The sequence below is a fragment of the Aquarana catesbeiana genome, linkage group LG05, assembly GCF_042186555.1.
Source record: "Aquarana catesbeiana isolate 2022-GZ linkage group LG05, ASM4218655v1, whole genome shotgun sequence".
NCBI classification, from domain to species: Eukaryota; Metazoa; Chordata; class Amphibia; order Anura; family Ranidae; genus Aquarana; species Aquarana catesbeiana.
In genome coordinates this window covers 638,871,251-638,892,642 of record NC_133328.1, presented here as the reverse complement: position 1 = coordinate 638,892,642, position 21,392 = coordinate 638,871,251, and the positions used below count along the sequence as shown (strand labels likewise).

Here is a 21,392-nt window from a genome sequence, read left to right as displayed (position 1 = left end):
TTGGGGGAGGAGGTTTTGGACCAAAGGAGGCTGAGTTGAGCAGTGTTATGGGATGAATATATGTGAGTAGCACCACAGCACCCCTCCTGTGAATTACTGGGACAGCTGCCGGGATAGTTACCAGGACTTTTGGAAATTGAAGTATTAATGTGTTCTTCTCCCAAAGAATTACCAAATTGTGAACTGTTGTGTTCCTGTTTGTTTATTGATTAAACATCCTTAACAACCGATGTGTCATCAGCTGTCAGGGGGCTTCCCCCCTGACAGCTGAATGTAAAAAAAAAAAAATTGCCGGCTAAAAATTCACAAAAAAAAATAAAAATGCGTAGGGTCCCCCCCAAAACCATATACATTCTTATACTAATACACGTAGTCTTTGAAGGAAATCTGCAATATGTTTATATTTTGATTTAATTTTCTAATTGGATTCAAATTCACTTTTTGACTAAATTTCGTTTTGTCATTTCAAATTTGTTCAAATTCGTTAGCAAGTCAGAAATCCGGATACATCTAAAACCCTGAATAACGAAAATTACCACGAATTTTGATTCTGAATAAACAAACCACACATGTCTAATACAAGGATATGAGAACACATACATGCTGAACTGGACTAGAGTCTTTATTTAACCTTTCCAACTATGGATTCTAGTTAAAGGAAGTGAACTGTATGACATGAAAATCAGAAACCAACAAAACAGCCAGGCAGCCAACATTTTCCAAAAGAGCCAACACCAAGTGCAGACCCTATATTTCTCTCAGGGAAGGTTCATTATAAAGTAGTACAGAAGTAGGAAAATAATCACATTTGATGTGCTCCAAACATTGGCGGAGATAACTGTCCATGCGATGTTACCAGCATACATGGCCACCTTCTCCTTTGCGTAAACCTCCACTTCGCACAGTGCCAGGTATTCAAAGCTGATAGGGATCACCACACTGATGTATCGACCCGACATCCCGCTGCAGCACAGAGAGATCCGAGGTTTGGAGACATCTGTGACCTTTTTGCACCTGGAGAGATAGAAAAGGAGATTGGGCAATGAGTATCACCTCTATGGAGCAGTACAATTCTTCCAGGAAGTCTTGTCCCCGTCTAAGAACTGAGTGATAAATCCTCCTATGGTTTAGCACGTTAAATGCGTCAGTCATGTTACCACCAACATCCCCTATTTTACCAGAGTAGAACCCGTCTAACACCCCAAAGGCAGGATAGCAACACCAAAGGCAGGGGCGGGCCAGCATTTCACCCTCAGGGTCGAGTCCATGGCTAAAATGGGGGAGGGGGCGAGAAAAGATATTGGGCGCCAGTCACTTGTCTTTTTAAAGTTTTCTTAAATAACAGTCAAGGAGGTGAGGATTAGGGGTCCCAGGTACCATAGCAGATGACTTAGAGACTCTCCAGATCAACGTACAGCTTGCGCGTCAGAACCTTTAAGCCAACCTGGCAACACCGTAAGTACATTCCCAAATTTTAGTGTATCCTCCAAGTATGTCCCCAGGCCCTTCTAGGGGACCAGCCATCTTCCCAGCTCTCTCCTGCAAGGGAATTTCCTCGGTGTCTCCTTTTTGGCACAGCTTCCTCCAGACCAGGCAGGACAGCTTTAGGACCACTTTAGCACACATTAGGCCCAAAACCAGGCTATTGGGCCTAACAACATTGCTCCATCTAGCAGCACCTCCTTAGGCTGAAGCCCAAGGAAAAAGTGAGCATATGGCCTGTCCAAATTATTTATATCCTCCAGCATGCACCAGTAGCCTAGGGCTGCAACTAACGATTATTTTCATAAACGATTAGTTGGCCCATTTGTTGTTTTGATTAATCGGATAATAACCTCTTAAAAAAAGTGTGGTGGATAATTTAGTTAAAGGGGTTGTAAACCCTCACGGTTTTTCACCTTCATGCATTCTACCCCCCCAGAGCCTCCATTTTACTTACCTGAACTCGATCGTTCCAGTGATGGGAATGTGTACACCAGCTCCAGCCAGTGTCTTGAGTCCTTATTGGATAGATTGATAGCAGCAGGATCCATTGGCTCCCACTGCTGTCAATCAGCAGCAGCACAGGGGAGCGCGCCTGCACGAGTGCCCCGATGGAAAGCGCTTCTCCGTGGGGACACTTGATGTGGGGAGGAGCCAGGAGCGCTGGTGGAGGACCCCAGAAGAGGAGGATCGTGGCCACTCTGTGCAAAACCGTTGCACAGAGTAGGTATATATGACATGTTTGTTTTTCTTTTGTTTTTTTAAACAAAGCTTTACAATCGCTTTAATATGTAAAGTAAAAAAAGGTAATTTATTCTTAAATATCTCTATATAGTGGCAAATAAAAATAACCAACTATATGGTTAGGGAGTAGGGATGAGCTTCGTGTTCGAGTCGAACCCATGTTCGACTCGAACATCACCTGTTCGCCCATTCCCGAATTGCGAACGATATGGGCCGTTCGCGCCATATTCGAGTGGCGCGTCACGGCCCATAATTCACTGCGGCATCGCAGTGCATTGCTGGCTGATGATTGGCCAAGCATGCACTATGACCCGCATGCTTGGCCAATCACAGTGCCGTCTGTAGAGAGAGCTATAATTGGCCAAAGCCAGGGTGGCTTTGGCCAATTATGGCTCAGGGGGTTTAGTACACGCCCCACACTATGTAAGGCCGCCTGCACGGCTGGCCCTGTGTAGTGTGTTCCGGCGTTCAGAGAGAGAAAGAGACAGACAGTGTCATTTGATTTAAGTTAGATAGATTAGGCAGGACAGTCAGTCAGTTAGCTGCACTTACAGTGTTTTGCGTATATATATGCATCCCAGGTGTTGTATATATATATATATATATATATATATATATATATATATACTGTATTCAGTTTAGCTAGATCCATTCCTGTTATTATCTTCCTACTGAAAAGCAGGCTTGTGTTGTTACAGTATTTACAGCTACCTGAAGAAAATTGCTGGTCTTCTTTTGATCCTATTAACAAGTTAGTGTAGTGCGACCTCTGCACAGTGTTCAGCTAAAGCTACAAGTTAGTATAGTGCGACCTCTGCACAGTGTTCAGCTAAAGCTACAAGTTAATGTAGTGCGTCCTCTGCACAGTGTTCAGCTAAAGCTACAAGTTAGTGTAGTGCGACCTCTGCACAGTGTTCAGCTAAAGCTACAAGTTAGTGTAGTGTGACCTCTGCACAGTGTTCAGCTAAAGCTACAAGTTAGTGTAGTGCGACCTCTGCACAGTGTTCAGCTAAAGCTACAAGTTAGTGTAGTGCGACCTCTGCACAGTGTTCAGCTAAAGCTACCTGTAGAAGGTTGGTGGTGTTTTACTGATCCTATCACTACCGCAGGCAGCTACATTATTTAAACGTTAGTTTAGTGTGACCTCTGCACAGTGTTCAGCTAAAGCTACGAGTTAGTGTAGTGCGACCTCTGCACAATGTTCAGCTAAAGCTACAAGTTAGTGTAGTGCGACCTCTGCACAGTGTTCAGCTAAAGCTACAAGTTAGTGTAGTGTGACCTCTGCAAAGTGTTCAGCTAAAGCTACAAGTTAGTGTGTGCGACCTCTGCACAGTGTTCAGCTAAAGCTACAAGTTAGTGTAGTGCGACCTCTGCACAGTGTTCAGCTAAAGCTACAAGTTAGTGTAGTGCGACCTCTGCACAGTGTTCAGCTAAAGCTACAAGTTAGTGTAGTGCGTCCTCTGCACAATGTTCAGCGAAAGCTACAAGTTAGTGTAGTGCGACCTCTGCACAGTGTTCAGCTAAAAATACAAGTTAGTGTAGTGCGAACCTCTGCACAGTGTTCAGCTAAAGTTACCTGTAGAAGGTTGGTGGTGTTTTCCTGATCCTATCACTACCGCAGGCAGCTACATTATTTACACGTTAGTGTAGTGCGACCTCTGCACAGTGTTCAGCTAAAGCTACAAGTTAGTGTAGTGCGACCTCTGCACAGTGTTCAGCTAAAGCTACAAGTTAGTGTAGTGCACAGTGTTCAGCTAAAGCTACAAGTTAGTGTAGTGCAACCTCTGCACAGTGTTCAGCTAAAGCTACAAGTTAGTGTAGTGCGACCTCTGCACAGTGTTCAGCTAAAATTACAAGTTAGTGTAGTGCGACCTCTGCACAGTGTTCAGCTAAAGTTACCTGTAGAATTTTGGTGGTGTTTTTTCCTGATCCTATCACTACCTCAGGCAGCTACATTATTTACACGTTAGTGTAGTGCGACCTCTGCACAGTGTTCAGCTAAAGCTACAAGTTAGTGTAGTGCGACCTCTGAACAGTGTTCAGCTAAAGCTACCTGTAGAATGTTGGTGGTTTTTTACTGATCCTATCACTACTGCAGGCAGCTACATTATTTACACGTTAGTTTAGTGTGACCTCTGCACAGTGTTCAGCTAAAGCTACAAGTTAGTATAATGCGACCTCTGCACAGTGTTCAGCTAAAGCTACAAGTTAGTGTAATGCGACCTCTGCACAGTGTTCAGCTAAAGCTACAAGTTAGTGTAGTGCGACCTCTGCACAGTGTTCAGCTAAAGCTACAAGTTAGTGTGTGCGACCTCTGCACAGTGTTCAGCTAAAGCTACAAGTTAGTGTAGTGCGACCTCTGCACAGTGTTCAGCTAAAGCTACAAGTTAGTGTAGTGCGACCTCTGCACAGTGTTCAGCTAAAGCTACAAGTTAGTTTAGTGCGACCTCTGCACAGTGTTCAGCTAAAAATACAAGTTAGTGTAGTGCGACCTCTGCACAGTGTTCAGCTAAAGTTACCTGTAGAAGGTTGGTGGTGTTTTCCTGATCCTATCACTACCGCAGGCAGCTACATTATTTACACGTTAGTGTAGTTCGACCTCTGCACAGTGTTCAGCTAAAGCTACAAGTTAGTGTAGTGCACAGTGTTCAGCTAAAGCTACAAGTTAGTGTAGTGCGACCTCTGCACAGTGTTCAGCTAAAGCTACAAGTTAGTGTAGTGCGACCTCTGCACAGTGTTCAGCTAAAATTACAAGTTAGTGTAGTGCGACCTCTGCACAGTGTTCAGCTAAAGTTACCTGTAGAAGGTTTGTGGTGTTTTCCTGATCCTATCACTACCGCAGGCAGCTACATTATTTACACGTTAGTATAGTGTGACCTCTGCACAGTGTTCAGCTAAAGCTACAAGTTAGTGTAGTGCGACCTCTGCACAGTGTTCAGCTAAAGCTACCTGTAGAAGGTTGGTGGTGTTTTACTGATCCTATCACTACTGCAGGCAGCTACATTATTTACACGTTAGTTTAATGTGACCTCTGCACAGTGTTCAGCTAAAGCTACAAGTTAGTGTAGTGCGACCTCTGCACAGTGTTCAGCTAAAGCTACAAGTTAGTGTAGTGCGACCTCTGCACAGTGTTCAGCTAAAGCTACAAGTTAGTGTAGTGCGACCTCTGCACAGTGTTCAGCTAAAGCTACAAGTTAGTGTGTGCGACCTCTGCACAGTGTTCAGCTAAAGCTACAAGTTAGTGTAGGGCGACCTCTGCACAGTGTTCAGCTAAAGCTACAAGTTAGTGTAGTGCAACCTCTGCACAGTGTTCAGCTAAAGCTACAAGTTAGTGTAGTGCGTCCTCTGCACAATGTTCAGCGAAAGCTACAAGTTAGTGTAGTGCGACCTCTGCACAGTGTTCAGCTAAAGCTACAAGTTAGTGTAGTGTGACCTCTGCACAGTGTTCAGCTAAAGCTACAAGTTAGTTTAGTGCGACCTCTGCACAGTGTTCAGCTAAAAATACAAGTTAGTGTAGTGCGACCTCTGCACAGTGTTCAGCTAAAGTTACCTGTAGAAGGTTGGTGGTGTTTTCCTGATCCTATCACTACCGCAGGCAGCTATATTATTTACACGTTAGTGTAGTACGACCTCTGCACAGTGTTCAGCTAAAGCTACAAGTTAGTGTAGTGCACAGTGTTCAGCTAAAGCTACAAGTTAGTGTAGTGCGTCCTCTGCACAGTGCTCAGCTAAAGCTACCTGTAGAAGAAGATGAAGACAAGAAGATGAAGACAAGAAGATGAAAAGAAGAAGATGAAAAGAAGAAGATGAAGAGAAGAGCGGGAGCCTCCCTCCATGCCATGGATGCACAGCGGCCCGAGGAGAAGAAGGGAAGAAGACGCCGCGGATGATGACACCTCACCACCCATTAAATGGGAAGCATTAAAGGTGGTATTACGGGGTAAGTTTATCCAAATGGGTGCCTGCAGGAAAAAAGAACACTCAGCTGCGATAGCTACGGCAGTATACAAGCTTAGGACGCTAGAAACTACTCATAAACGCTCCCCGACGGTGGAAGTGCATGCGGAGGTTTCTTCCGCTCGCACTCAGCTTAAAGAGTTATATGAGGCATCAGCCCGCACGTTTGCAAACAAATTAGCCTTTCATCAATACAAATTTCGAGATAAATGTGGTAGATCCCTGGCTCGCACCCTTCACACCAAACAACCTAACACCTTTATACCCCATATACGGGACAGTTCTGGGAAAATTGTCTCATCACCTTCTGAGATGGGACGCGTGTTCCGGGACTTTTATCAATCCCTATATAATATACCTACAACGAGCTCCATTGAACCTCCCTTTACCACAGCGGAAACACAAGCCTTATACATCGAGCAAACTGCACTACCCACTTTTGACAGCGAAATGATAGAGGACCTTGAGGCCCCGATTTCGGAGGACGAGGTTGCCCATGCCATTGCCTCTACCCCATCTGGTAAAAGCCCGGGTCCTGATGGCTTTACTCCAAAATTCTACAAACAATTTGCTCCCCTTCTTACTCTCTTCTTAACAAAAGTATTTAACTCCATCTCTGAACGATCAGTGTTCCCGCCACAAACCTTAGAGGCACATATCACCCTCATCCCCAAACCAGACAAAGACCTGACTGTTTGTGCTAATTACCGACCTATTTCGCTAAAAGGAGTAGATCTAAAGGTGTACGCGAAAATATTAGCTAATAGGTTGCAACCATTGTTACCCCGCTTAATACACCTAGACCAGGTTGGCTTTGTGAGTGAAAGAGAGGCGCGCGACAACACCCTAAAAACACTCCTCATTGCGGATTATGCTCGGGTCCACAATATCCCATTGTGCCTTCTCACAGTCGATGCGGAAAAGGCCTTCGACTGTGTCGACTGGCAATTTCTCCGCTTATCATTACAACAACTAGGTCTAGGCCAAAACATGATCTCCAGAATAATGTCCCTCTACACATCTCCTTCTGCTAGGATTAGACTAAACGGTTCCCTGCCCCTTGTCCCCCATTCTTTATGTGATTGTCATGGAACACCTAGCCATTGCCCTTAGAAACAATCCGGCCATACATGGTGTTAGTATATGCCCACTACACACTAAAATTGCCCTATTTGCTGATGACCTACTCATATTTGTAACCCAACCGCAAGTTTCCCTACCCTCCATTATGCAGGAGTTTCAGAGGTATGGAGAGGTTAGTAACTTTAAAGTTAATCTTAATAAATCAGAAATCCTCAACATTTCACTCTCAACAGCGGCTTTCCAACAGCTCACGACTTCCTTCCCTTTTAAGACAAGCTCCACATCTATCCGCTATCTAGGAATCCGTATTCCAACAGTTGCATCTCAACTATTCTCCAGCAACTTCACCCCTCTACTTACTAGAATTCAAGCAGATCTGACCACATATGCCTCTAAACAGCTCTCCTGGTTGGGTAGGGTGAATGTCTTGAAGATGGACATTCTCCCTCGATTCCTATACCTTTTTCAGACCATTCCTATCCATATCCCCACCTTGTTCTTTAAAAGGCTCCGTCAGATCTTTTCTAAATTCATATGGCAGGGACGTCGCCCCAGGATAAAACATGACACAATGATTCTCCCGAAGGTCAGGGGGGGTGCGGGGGTCCCAGATGCCTCTATATACCATAAGGCAGCGGTACTCATGCGTATAGTGGATTGGTTCCACCACTCTTCCTCCAAACTTTGGGTTCAATTAGAGAAACATCTTAATGAGGTTGATCTTTGCTCCCTGCCGTGGACTCCTACGGCTCGGCGTGGGGACAGCATACTTTCTACTGCTCTTACTCATCAAACACTCCAGATTTGGGACCGCATGATCTCAGCGAGTAAATTGTGAATCCAGGGCCCAATGATCCCTCTCTTTGGGACTCCAGCCTTCCCCCCAGCAGCAAATAAGTTAAGATTTGGACCCTGGAGTAGGGATAGCCATAGACGTCTTACGCGCTGACCCATCTTTGAGAACGGACATACCCTTTCGGACGGACTCAGGGCCCTCAACATCGTGGTTACAAAAGGGTCAAATAATGTCATGCATACGTACTTTCCCCTCCATCTCAGAGATACTGGCCGACCCATCAGACTTCGACGAGCTGCTTCTACAACCAGACCCGCCAATACATGTAGTATCACTGTTGTATTCCCTACTACTGAACAAATACGCCCCTGACCTTCCAACATATACACAGAAATGGGAAACGGAGCTACAGCACTCCATGTCCCCCACTGATTGGCAAAAAAGCTTTATCCTAACACATAGGATTTCCCTGGCAACTAAGAACCAAGAAAAAGGATTTAGATTATTAACGAGGTGGTACAGATGCCCAGTGGATATCAAACGGTTTAACCCCTCTCTGACAGACGTGTGTTGGAGATGCCTGTCCTCTAGCGGGACAATGCTTCACATCTGGTGTGCTTACCCTCCAATCTGGAAACTATGGCAAAAGGTCTTTGATCTTTACAGCAGGCTAATGGCGACATCAATCAAGCCCACACCAGAGATAGCCCTATTATCTATACTCCCGGACCCCCTCAAGTCGATTAAAAAAGATGTACTGCGCCACTTTCTGGCAGCAGTTAGGACAGTAATCCCACGACATTGGAAAATGGCAGATGTGCCTTCCTTGGGAGAATGGGCTGTTGAAGTGGACCAGATAAGAGATCTGGAGCGTCTGTTGGCACAGGAAGCGGGGAAAGAGGAACAGTTTTCCTCCACCTGGGCCTCGTGGTCAATGTTTCGCTATTCTGATGAATTCTCCTTATGGGTCAGAGATACCCCACCCTTACCCACCGATTAGCCATGCTGGAGTGCCTAGTACCTCAGGTACCATCCCTCACTTCTACTCACGATCTTATTTCTGACTTTTTCTTTTTCCCCTTCGTTAAGTACTGAACCAATCACTCACACATATAGTTAACCACTTAAGGACCGCCTCACGCCGATTTACGTCGGCAAAGCGGCACGGGCAGGCAAAATCACGTACATATACGTGATTTGCCTCCCGCGGGTGGGGGGTCCGATCGGACCCCCCCCGGTGCCCGAGGTGGTCCCGTTCTGTTCCCCGGCGATCCGAGATGAGGGGGAGGCCATCCGTTCGTGGCCCCCCCCTCGCGATCGCCGCCGGCCAATGGGAACATTCCTTTGCTGCTGTATGCTAAACAGCAGCAAAGGAAATGATGTCATCTCCCCTCGGCTCGGTAGTTTCCGTTCCAGCGCCGAGGGGAGAAGACATCAATGTGAGTGCACAACACACACACACACAGTAGAACATGCCAGGCACACAAAACACCCCGATCCCCCCCCCCTGATCGCCCCCCGATCCCCCCCCGATCCCCCCCAATCACCCCCCCCCCGTCACAAACTGACACCAGCAGGTTTTTTTTTTTTTTCTGATTACTGCATAGTGTCAGTTTGTGACAGTTACAGTGTTGGGACAGTTAGTATTACCCCCCTTTAGGTCTAGGGTACCCCCCTAACCCCCCTAATAAAGTTTTAACCCCTTGATCACCCCCTGTCACCAGTGTCGCTAAGCGATCATTTTTCTGATCGCTGTATTAGTGTCGCTGGTGACGCTAGTTAGGGGCGTAAATATTTAGGTTCGCCGTCAGCGTTTTATAGCGTCAGGGACCCCCATATACTATCTAATAAATGTTTTAACCCCTTGATTGCCCCCTAGTTAACCCTTTCACCACTGATCACCGTATAAACGTTACGGTTGACGCTGGTTAGTTTGTTTATTTTTTATAGTGTCAGGGCACCCGCCGTTTATTACCGAATAAAGGTTTAGCCCCCTGATCGCCCGGCGGTGATATGCGTCGCCCCAGGCAGCGTCAGATTAGCGCCAGTACCGCTAACACCCACGCACGCAGCATACGCCTCCCTTAGTGGTATAGTATCTGATCGGATCAATATCTGATCCGATCAGATCTATACTAGCGTCCCCAGCAGTTTAGGGTTCCCAAAAATGCAGTGTTAGCGGGATCAGCCCAGATACCCGCTAGCACCTGCGTTTTGCCCCTCCGCCCGGCCCACCCAAGTGCAGTATCGATCGATCGCTGTCACTTACAAAACACTAAACGCATAACTGCAGCGTTCGCAGAGTCAGGCCTGATCCCTGCGATCGCTAACAATTTTTTTGGTAGCATTTTGGTGAACTGGCAAGCAAGCACCAGGCAGCGTCAGGTTAGCGCCAGTAGCGCTAACACCCACGCACGCACCGTACACCTCCCTTAGTGGTATAGTATCTGATCGGATCAATATCTGATCCGATCAGATCTATACTAGCGTCCCCAGCAGTTTAGGGTTCCCAAAAACGCAGTGTTAGCGGGATCAGCCCAGATACCTGCTAGCACCTGTGTTTTGCCCCTCCAACCCGGCCCGGCCCACCCAAGTGCAGTATCGATCGATCACTGTCCCTTACAAAACACTAAACGCATAACTGCAGCGTTCGCAGAGTCAGGCCTGATCCCTGCGATCGCTAACAGTTTTTTTGGTAGCGTTTTGGTGAACTGGCAAGCACCGGCCCCAGGCAGCGTCAGGTTAGCGCCAGTACCGCTAACACCCACGCACGCAGCATACACCTCCCTTAGTGGTATAGTATCTGAACGGATCAATATCTGATCCGATCAGATCTATACTGGCGTCCCCAGCAGTTTAGGGTTCCCAAAAACGCAGTGTTAGCGGGATCAGCCCAGATACCTGCTAGCACCTGCGTTTTGCCCCTCCGCACGGCCCAGCCCAGCCCACCCAAGTGCAGTATCGATCGATCACTGACACTTACAAAACACTAAACGCATAACTGCAGCGTTCGCAGAGTCAGGCCTTGATCCCTGCGATCGCTAACAGTTTTTTTGGTAGCGTTTTGGTGAACTGGCAAGCACCAGTGGCCTAGTACACCCCGGTCGTAGTCAAACCAGCGCTGCAGCAACACTTGGTGACGTGGCCAGTCCCATAAGTGCAGTTCAAGCTGGTGAGGTGGCAAGCACAAGTAGTGTCCCGCTGCCACCAAAAAGACAAACACAGGCCCGTCGTGCCCATAATGCCCTTCCTGCTGCATTCGCCAATCCTAATTGGGAACCCACCGCTTCTGCAGCGCCTGTACTTCCCCCATTCACATCCCCAACCAAATGCAGTCGGCTGCATGAGAGGCATTTTCTTTATGTCCTCCCGAGTACCCCTACCCAACGAACCCCCCAAAAAAGATGTTGTGTCTGCAGGAAGCGCGGATATAGGCGTGACACCCGCTATTATTGTCCCTCCTGTCCTGACAATCCTGGTCTTTGCATTGGTGAATGTTTTGAACGCTACCATTCACTAGTTGAGTATTAGCGTAGGGTACAGCACTGCACAGACTAGGCACACTTTCACAGGGTCTCCCAAGATGCCATCGCATTTTGTGAGACCCGAACCTGGAACCGGTTACCGTTATAAAAGTTAGTTACAAAAAAAGTGTAAAAAAAAATATATATATATATAAAATAAAAAAAAAATAGTTGTCGTTTTATTGTTCTCTCTCTCTCTATTCTCTCTCTATTGTTCTGCTCTTTTTTACTGTATTCTATTCTGCAATGTTTTATTGTTATTGTTATTGTTATTATGTTTTATCATGTTTGCTTTTCAGGTATGCAATTTTTTATACTTTACCGTTTACTGTGCTTTAATGTTAACCATTTTTTTGTCTTAAGGTACGCCATTCACGACTTTGAGTGGTTATACCAGAATGATGCCTGCAGATTTAGGTATCATCTTGGTATCATTCTTTTCAGCCAGCGGTCGGCTTTCATGTAAAAGCAATCCTAGTGGCTAATTAGCCTCTAGACTGCTTTTACAAGCCGTGGGAGGGAATGCCCCCCCCCCACCGTCTTCCGTGTTTTCTCTGGCTCTCCTGTCTCAACAGGGAACCTGAGAATGCAGCCGGTGATTCAGCCAGCTGACCATAGAGCTGATCAGAGACCAGAGTGGCTCCAAACATCTCTATGGCCTAAGAAACCGGAAGCTACGAGCATTTTATGACTTAGATTTCGCCGGATGTAAATAGCGCCATTGGGAAATTGGGGAAGCATTTTATCACACCGATCTTGGTGTGGTCAGATGCTTTGAGGGCAAAGGAGAGATCTAGGGTCTAATAGACCCCAATTTTTTCAAAAAAGAGTACCTGTCACCACCTATTGCTATCATAGGGGATATTTACATTCCCCGAGATAACAATAAAAATGATTAAAAAAAAAAAACATGAAAGGAACAGTTTAAAAATAAGATAAAAAAAGCAGAAAAATAATAAAGAAAAAAAAAAAAAAGCACCCCTGTCGCCCCCTGTTCTCGCGCTAAGGCGAACGCAATCGGCGGTCTGTCGTCAAACGTAAACAGCAATTGCACCATGCATGTGAGGTATCACCGCGAAGGTCAGATCGAGGGCAGTAATTTTTGCAGTAGACCTCCTCTGTAGATCTAAAGTGGTAACCTGTAAAGGCTTTTAAAGGCTTTTAAAAATGTATTTCGTTTGTTGCCACTGCACGTTTGTGCGCAATTTTAAAGCATGTCATGTTTGGTATCCATGTACTCTGCCTAAGATTATCTTTTTTATTTCATCAAACATTTGGGCAATATAGTGTGTTTTAGTGCATTAAAATTTAAAAAAGTGTGTTTTTTCCCCAAAAAATGCGTTTGAAAAATCGCTGCGCAAATACTGTGTGAAAAAAAAAAATGAAACACCCACCATTTTAATCTGTAGGGCATTTGCTTTAAAAAAATATATAATGTTTGGGGGTTCAAAGTAATTTTTTTGCAAAAAAAAATAACTTTTTCTTGTAAACAATAAGTGTCAGAAAGGGCTTTGTCTTCAAGTGATTAGAAGAGTGGGTGATGTGTGACATAAGCTTCTAAATGTTGTGCATAAAATGCCAGGACAGTTCAAAACCCCCCCAAATGACCCCATTTTGGAAAGTAGACACCCCAAGCTATTTGCTGAGAGGCATGTCGAGTCCATGGAATATTTTATATTGCGACACAAGTTGCGGGAAAGAGACACATTTTTTTTTTTTTGCACAAAGTTGTCACTAAATGATATATTGCTCAAACATGCCATGGAAATATGTGAAATTACACCCCAAAATACATTCTGCTGCTTCTCCTGAGTACGGGGATACCACATGTGTGAGACTTTTTGGGAGCCTAGCCGCGTACGGGACCCCGAAAACCAAGCACCTCCTTCAGGCTTTCTAAGGGCGTGAATTTTTGATTTCACTCTTCACTGCCTATCACAGTTTCAGAGGCCATGGAAAGCCCAGGTGGCACAAAACCCCCCCAAATGACCCCATTTTGGAAAGTAGACACCCCAAGCTATTTGCTGAGAGGTATAGTGAGTATTTTGCAGACCTCACTTTTTGTCACAAAGTTTTGAAAATTGAAAAAAGAAAAAAAAAAATGTTTTTTCTTGTCTTTCTTCATTTTCAAAAACAAATGAGAGCTGCAAAATACTCACCATGCCTCTCAGCAAATAGCTTGGGGTGTTTACTTTCCAAAATGGGGTCATTTGGGGGGGTTTTGTGCCACCTGGGCATTCCATGGCCTCCGAAACTGTGATAGGCAGTGAAGAGTGAAATCAAAAATTTTCACCCTTAGAAATCCTGAAGGCGGTGATTGGATTTTGGGGCCCCGTACGCGGCTAGGCTCCCAAAAAGTCCCACACATGTGGTATCCCCATACTCAGGAGAAGCAGCTAAATGTATTTTGGGGTGCAATTCCACATATGCCCATGGCCTGTGTGAGCAATATATCATTTAGTGACAACTTTATGCAAAAAAAAAAAAAAAAAAAGTTTCACTTTCCCACAACTTGTGTCAAAATATAAAATATTCCATGGACTCAATATGCCTCTCAGCAAATAGCTTGGGGTGTCTACTTTCCAAAATGGGGTCATTTTGGGGGGTTTTGTGCCACCTGGGCATTCCATGGCCTCCGAAACTGTGATAGGTAGTGAGGAGTAAAATCAAAAATTTACACCCTTAGAAATCCTGAAGGCGGTGATTGGTTTTCGGGGCCCCGTACGCGGCTAGGCTCCCAAAAAGTCCCACACATGTGGTATCCCCATACTCAGGAGAAGCAGCTAAATGTATTTTGGGGTGCAATTCCACATAGGCCCATGGCCTGTGTGAGCAATATATCATTTAGTGACAACTTTTTGTAAATATTTTTTTTTTTGTCATTATTCAATCACTTGGGACAAAAAAAATAAATATTCAATGGGTTCAACATGCCTCTCAGCAATTTCCTTGGGGTGTCTACTTTCCAAAATGGGGTCACTTGGCGGGGTTTTGTACTGCCCTGCCATTTTAGCACCTCAAGAAATGACATAGGCAGTCATAAACTAAAAGCTGTGTAAATTACAGAAAATGTACCCTAGTTTGTAGACGCTATAACTTTTGCGTAAACCAATAAATATACGCTTATTGACATTTTTTTTACCAAAGACATGTGGCCGAATACATTTTGGCCTAAATGTATGACTAAAATTTAGTTTATTGGATTTTTTTATAACAAAAAGTAGAAAATATCATTTTTTTTCAAAATTTTCGGTCTTTTTCCGTTTATAGCGCAAAAAATAAAAACCGCAGAGGTGATCAAATACCATCAAAAGAAAGCTCTATTTGTGGAAAGAAAAGGACGCAAATTTCGTTTGGGTACAGCATTGCATGACCGCGCAATTAGCAGGTAAAGCGACGCAGTGCCAAATTGGAAAAAGACCTCTGGTCCTTAGGCAGCATAATGGTCCGGGGCTCAAGTGGTTAAAGATCATATCCTCGGAATAGTTAAATGTTTGATTATATATAATAGGTGAATAAAAGATCCCTACAGCATTCTAATTCGTTGAGAGGGAGCCCTCAGATAACACCAACCCGCGAAACCACAAGGTTCAATATATGTTGGCTCCCACTCGCATATTATTCTTCTCCTATATCAAAGATTTCAATATATAATATGATATACCAGTAGTTCACCTAAAGATGCATATTAAAATGATCACTCCTGTATATACATGGTTAAGGTACACTTCGATAATCTATGTATACTATTTAAGATGTTACACTGTAAAGAACGGTATTTTTCTGTTATATTCTTTGTGTTCTTACTTTTGAAATAAACTAAGATTGAAAAGAAGACGCCGCGGAGGAGATGCTGGACGAGAACACCGGAGGAAGAACCAGAAGAACCAGAAGAAGATGAAGGAAGATAGAAGATAGAAGAAAGACGAAAGAAGACACATTTAAATAAAGGAATTGTCAAAAACTGTCTCTTGTCATTTTTAACATTTTTTAGTTTTTTAGTGAAATGGTAGGGGTAAGTACCCCCCTACCATTTCACACAGGGGGGAGGGCCGGGATCTGGGGGTCCACTTGTTAAAAGGGGGTTTCCAGATTCCAATAAGCCCCCCGCCCGCAGACCCCCACAACCACCGGCCAGGGTTGTGGGGATGAGGCCCTTGTCCTCATCAACATGGGGACAAGGTGTTTTGGGGGGCTACCCCAAAGCACCCTCCCAATGTTGAGGGCATGTGGCCTGGTACGGTTCAGGAGGGGGGGCTCTCTCGTCCCCCCTCTTTTCCTGCGTCCTGCCAGGTTGCGTGCTCGGATAAGGGTCTGGTATGGATTTTTGGGGGGACCCCACGCCGTTTTTTTTTTAAATTTTGGCGCGGGGTTCCCCTTAATATCCATACCAGACCTGAAGGGCCTGGTATGAAATTTAGGGGGACCCACCACGTAATTTTTTTTTAAATTTTGGCCGGGTTCCCCTTAATATCCATACTAGACCTGAAGGGCCTGGTACGGAATTTAGGGGGACTCCCCACATCATTTTTTTTTTAAATTTTGGTTCAGGGTTCCCCTGTGGGGAATTCCCATGCCGTTTTTATCAATGAACTTTTATGTGTATTGTTGGACCGGCAATGCATTAATAGCCGCTAGTAGTTTTAAATTACTTTTTTTCCTTTAAAATGTCATTTTGCTGTCAGACTGTTCTAAACACGGGAAACATGCGCCCCTTTACAGGCATACTATAGACACCCCTGTTGTGGAAAATGTTATATTAATGTATTGTCATAAGATGGGTGTGTGGACAAGGGATTATAGCGGTGCTAGGGTCAGGAAGATTAGAGAAGAAAAAATAAAACAAAAAATACTAAAATTACAAATTTTATTAATAGTCTATCATAAATACAATATACATTATAAACAATTCATACAGTAATTATACAAATTTTGTGGATACATGTACTGTAAGTGACCCTAAGAATGGTCAAGTGGGCCAGATGGCAAGTGGCCGTTGAAGGAGGGGGGGCTCATTTTCCTACATGTTTCGCCAAAACATTGGCTTCTTCAGGGAACAGGAGCTCATAGGGTGGATATATATAAAAAATTCTGTGTGGTGGACATAAAAACACATGTTAGAAATATTAATTTGACCAAACACTGCATAGTAAAAATAATAACACATTGCAACTGTGGCTGGACATTCATGCAACCCTAAGCTCCACACCACTAAACGGAACTGCGGACATACCTGGGGCGTCAATGCCCAAGACGGGAGGGAAGAGAGGGAGAGGGGGAACACAGCCACCCAAGGAGATCCCCACAGGGGAGCAGGCAGACCGCGCCGTAAATTATGCCTGCAGGGGGCATACAGTAGACCTGGCAAAGGAATGTAAAGATAGTCATGTGTCATAATGCACTGTGGTAGTTATTCCAGGAATAGAGGGTTGCGCATATATGCATTGTATTAAAAAGAGAACAAAAAATATATGTATATAAATAGGTATAAATATATCTATATCTCTGGAAAAGGTGCGAACTTACATGTATATCTAAAAGCTGTAGAGAGGCAAGGTCAGGAAGTGCCTGTGGTATATGTATGCACACAGCAAGGAAAGGACATCAAGGTTGAACCATATCTGCAGACCACTTAAAGCAGGCCTAGTTGGAAAAATGGATAGTGTTAGGGGTCTTGCTGTTGTTAACTGGGGCCAGATATGGTAGTTTATGCCTATACTTACTTAATGGTATCTGCTGTAAGAAAAGATTCTCATAGCGGTACATTCACAGGTATATAGTACCGGTGCTGGGATGAAAAAGGGATAAAAATAACAGTGGATCCTATATGAAATATAAAGGAAAAAAGGAGGATCAGAAAGGTAGGGAAATGGAAGCTTTAAAATGTACTTGGGCACAGGTGAGGCTAGTGAAAAGGAATCTATTACCTAATTCATCATGAAGCACACCGTGTTGCTTGAGAAAATCAGTGTTAACCACCAGAGTAAGAGGCCGGTCCAAAGTAAGTTCTAAAAACTATGTAAAGGAATAATAAATAATTCATGTAAACAACATGAAGTCAGGGTGTTTTGAAAGGCAGAAGTTTACCTTGTAGCTGTGTGCAGAGCGAATGCAGGCACGTCCCTCGTCCATGGGAACTGAGGGACTGGCCGGTTACTCATATACCCCCCACACCTGATCAGATGATGATCAGGTGTGCGGACGCTAAACGAGGGGTAGCCACGGCTGTACACTGCACGGTGCCTAGGAACTACGAGTTCCATCATGCAACGCGCGCACATGCTCAGATCTCACGGACCGTGTGGCGATTGGAGAGGCGAACACCCCTGGAATGGGAAGTACCAAGGTGTCATCTCACCCAATCTGCCGATGGAATAAAGGACCAGAGGGTCTGAGAACAGACGTGGGCACCCAGGGGCAGACAGTTGTCTGCGCCTTGGCGTCCGTACAGGCAAAGACAGCGCTAGCCATGTCACCCCCAAACCGGGAGAGCCCGCGGAGCCGCCGCCCACCACCCACGCCACAGATAATCCCCCCAGTCGTGGGGCTAGCCAAGGCACCAGGGACAACCGCAGTCCAGTGGCGGGGAACAAAGGGGCACGAAGTGTAGTGCGCCGAGACACAGGATGGGAGGATATCCCAAAGGTTGCCCAACGATCCACAGGGGCCACTGGGGAAGGTGGGAATTACTGTGTGTCAGCACACGACATCCAGCCACAATGTGTGCAGTGTGCATAGAGAACCACTGGGTCCCAGTACGACAGTAAAACCTGCAACCAAAAATTGAAAATACAATGCAAAAACAATATATAGAAAAGAATATATAAAAAAGGAAACACACAGTATATGTATTGCAACAGTTGTGTCGAAAAATATTGTTCAATAATGACAAAAAAGAGTTTTAAGTCGCAAATAAATACAGGCAATATACACTTATAGAATATACAGGGATATAAGATATATTGAGTCAATTTGCCAGCTTGTCTCAGAAAAGGAAAAAGGCATTTGTAATCAATGTAGAAGGCAAGGTATTAGTCCATGTCAAAAAAACATTATATGGATGAAATACCGGGTGAAGCCATGGCAGCAAAGGGAAAGAAAGACAGGGAATACAGGAGAATGAAAAACTAAGAAGGGAATAGAAGGGGGGGGGGGGGAAAGGGATGGAAGAGGATAGGGTAGAGAGGAAAAACCACAAACGACGTTGTCTGGGGAAGGGGCATGGAAAAGAAAAACTTAAAGGAAGGGCTTAAAACTAATATATTCATTGAGTCCTGGGAAGATGGTAGCATTTAATATATGAATCCATTTGGTTTCGAGTCGTAATAGTGAATTATCAGTACTACCGCCTCTTACATGTGAAGGGATATGTTCAAGTGCGGAAAACAAAATAACATGGGGATCGGAGTTATGTTGGGCAGCGATATGCCTATTAATGGCCGTAGTGGTAGTGTTCTTGTAAAGTGGTTTGATATGGTCCCGGATACGGGTCTGAAAGGGGCGCTTGGTTTTGCCAACATAGAATGCGCCGCATTGGCATTGGGCCAGGTATACAACCCCAACAGTGGCGCAGGTGACATAGTGTCTGATGGTGTGTGTGTTTCCATCGGGTAGATTAACAACCTGAGAGTTGGCAACGAATGTACATATGTCACATTTGCCACATTGATAGGTACCGATGGCAGTGGGCCTATGTGCAGTGTCAGTAGAATGATGACTATGAATCAGACGATCACGGAGAGAGGGAGAGCGTCGATAGGTAATATCAGGATAAGTGTTAATATATTTGGCAATGGTAGGATCAGATGTGAGTAAGGGCCAAAATTGTTTGAGGACGTCTTTGATTTGGGTATGCTGATTGGAGAATTGGGTGATGAGTCGTGTGGGTTGTTTAGAATCCAATGGTTTGTCGGAGAAAACCAGGTCTTTACGGTTGAGTTTTTTTGCCTTATGGAATGCTTTCTTTAAGAGAGAGTGGCTGTAGCCTCTATCTAAGAGTCTATTATAGAGGTCGTGTGCCGCCCTGAAGAAATCTTCATCGCGGGTACAGTTACGTTTAATCCTGACATATTGACTATATGGTATACTTCGAAGGAGGGGCTCAGGATGGGCACTCTGGGCATGTAGGATTGTATTGCCCGAAGAGGGTTTGCGATATAGAGTAGTATAGACTTGGCCATTGGGTTGTACACCAATCTGGAGGTCCAAGAAATGGATCTGAGACTGGCTGCACTCCATGGTAAATCTTAGATTGTATGTGTTGTCAGTAAGGCTTTGTACAAATGAGGAAAGTTCTTCCTTAGTACCGGCCCAAAACAGAAGTATATCATCGATATACCTGTACCAGGATATAATCCTGGACAGGTAGGGGTTGAAGTGAATCGAGTCAAAAAGTTCCCTCTCCCACCCCCCCAGGTACAGGTTGGCATAGGCAGGGGCACACTTAGTCCCCATAGCCACACCCTGCACCTGGAGGAAGTGGGAGGAGCCGAACATGAAATAATTGCGTGTGAGTATGAACCTCAATAATTTGAGGACAAAGTCCCCGTATTCATCATATTGGGGGCCTCTGGCACGAATGAGTTTGCTGATAACTGAGATACCTCTATTGTGGGGGATTACGTTGTATAAGCTTTCCACATCTAGGGCTACCAACCATGTGCCACTGGGCAGGGATTGGCCATCTAATATACGAAGGAGATGGATAGTGTCCTTTATATATGAAGGCAAAGCTACAACATGGGGTGCCAGATATTTATCTACCAGAGCACTGGCAGATTCTGTGAGGCATTGACGACCAGACACAATTGGGCGACCAGGTGGATGGTCGAGAGATTTGTGCAATTTCGGGAGGGAATAGAAGGTAGGGGTAGTGGGTTCTTTAACATAAAGAAATTTCCATGTGTTGGAGTCTATAATGCCTTTTTGATAAGCTGCAAATATCAGCTGTTGGTATTCGGATATATAGTTAGCAATGAGTGTTTTAGAAATTGGTCTATACCACTCGCGATTGTTTAAAATATCCAGGCACATTTGTTCATAGAAGGACACATCCATCACCACCACATTGCCACCCTTGTCGGCTGGCTTAATGGTGAGTTCAGGATGGTTTTGTAGGGATTTGATGGCCCTAATCTGAGCCAAAGTTAGGTTGGAGGGATACACGGAGTTGAAATTTAAGCCTTCGATGGTGTTAGTGACCTGTTGTACAAAGGCCCATATATTGGGATTTGTAGAAAGATTTGGAAAATTCACAGATTTGGGTTTAAAAGAAACAGGAGGGGGGAAGGGGGGAGCACCAAGGGCGGCGGCCTCAAGATTGGTGGGATCAAGAGAGTCGTCACCATCAGTGCACCCCTCCTCCCAAAGTGACATTAATTCTTCGAGGGCTTGTATTTCCGCTAGGGTGGGAACCTGTTGGGAAGGATTTACATGCACATTCTGAACAAGTGCAGTATTAGATTGAGATTTGTCATAGATCACTTTGAAAAGAAGTTTACGTGCAAAAAGATGCACGTCTTTAATAAAGGCGAATTTGTCAAAGTCGTTAGAGGGACAAAATGTGAGGCCTAATTGGAGTACATAGATCTGATCCGCATTGAGTGGAATAGAAGATAGATTGATTACATCAGGGGTGGTTGGTCTTGCTGGATCATTGGCATTTGTGGGTGTAAATCGGGGGATGGGCTTGGGAGAGACTCCTGGCCCTGCCCTAAAAAAATAGGTGCAAGTTTAGGGTCTGCTGTAGCAGAGCTGGCTGGAAACATGGAGGTGATAGTGGGTTCACTTACCCTTCGGGAGGTGAT

At 44.9% G+C, this 21,392-nt stretch overlaps 1 protein-coding gene across 1 annotated transcript in view; it reads right to left on the bottom strand.

Annotated features, from left to right (window-relative positions):
• Positions 1–579: 579 nt before the first annotated feature.
• LOC141145600 (fucolectin-like) overlaps positions 580–21,392 on the bottom strand; it is a 156,979-nt gene continuing 136,166 nt past the window's right edge. The window contains exon 3 of the mRNA XM_073632426.1: positions 580–1,014. Within this exon, the coding sequence (XP_073488527.1) occupies positions 759–1,014 (256 nt within the window). The 3' untranslated portion in view covers positions 580–758. The remainder of the gene's footprint in view (positions 1,015–21,392) is intronic.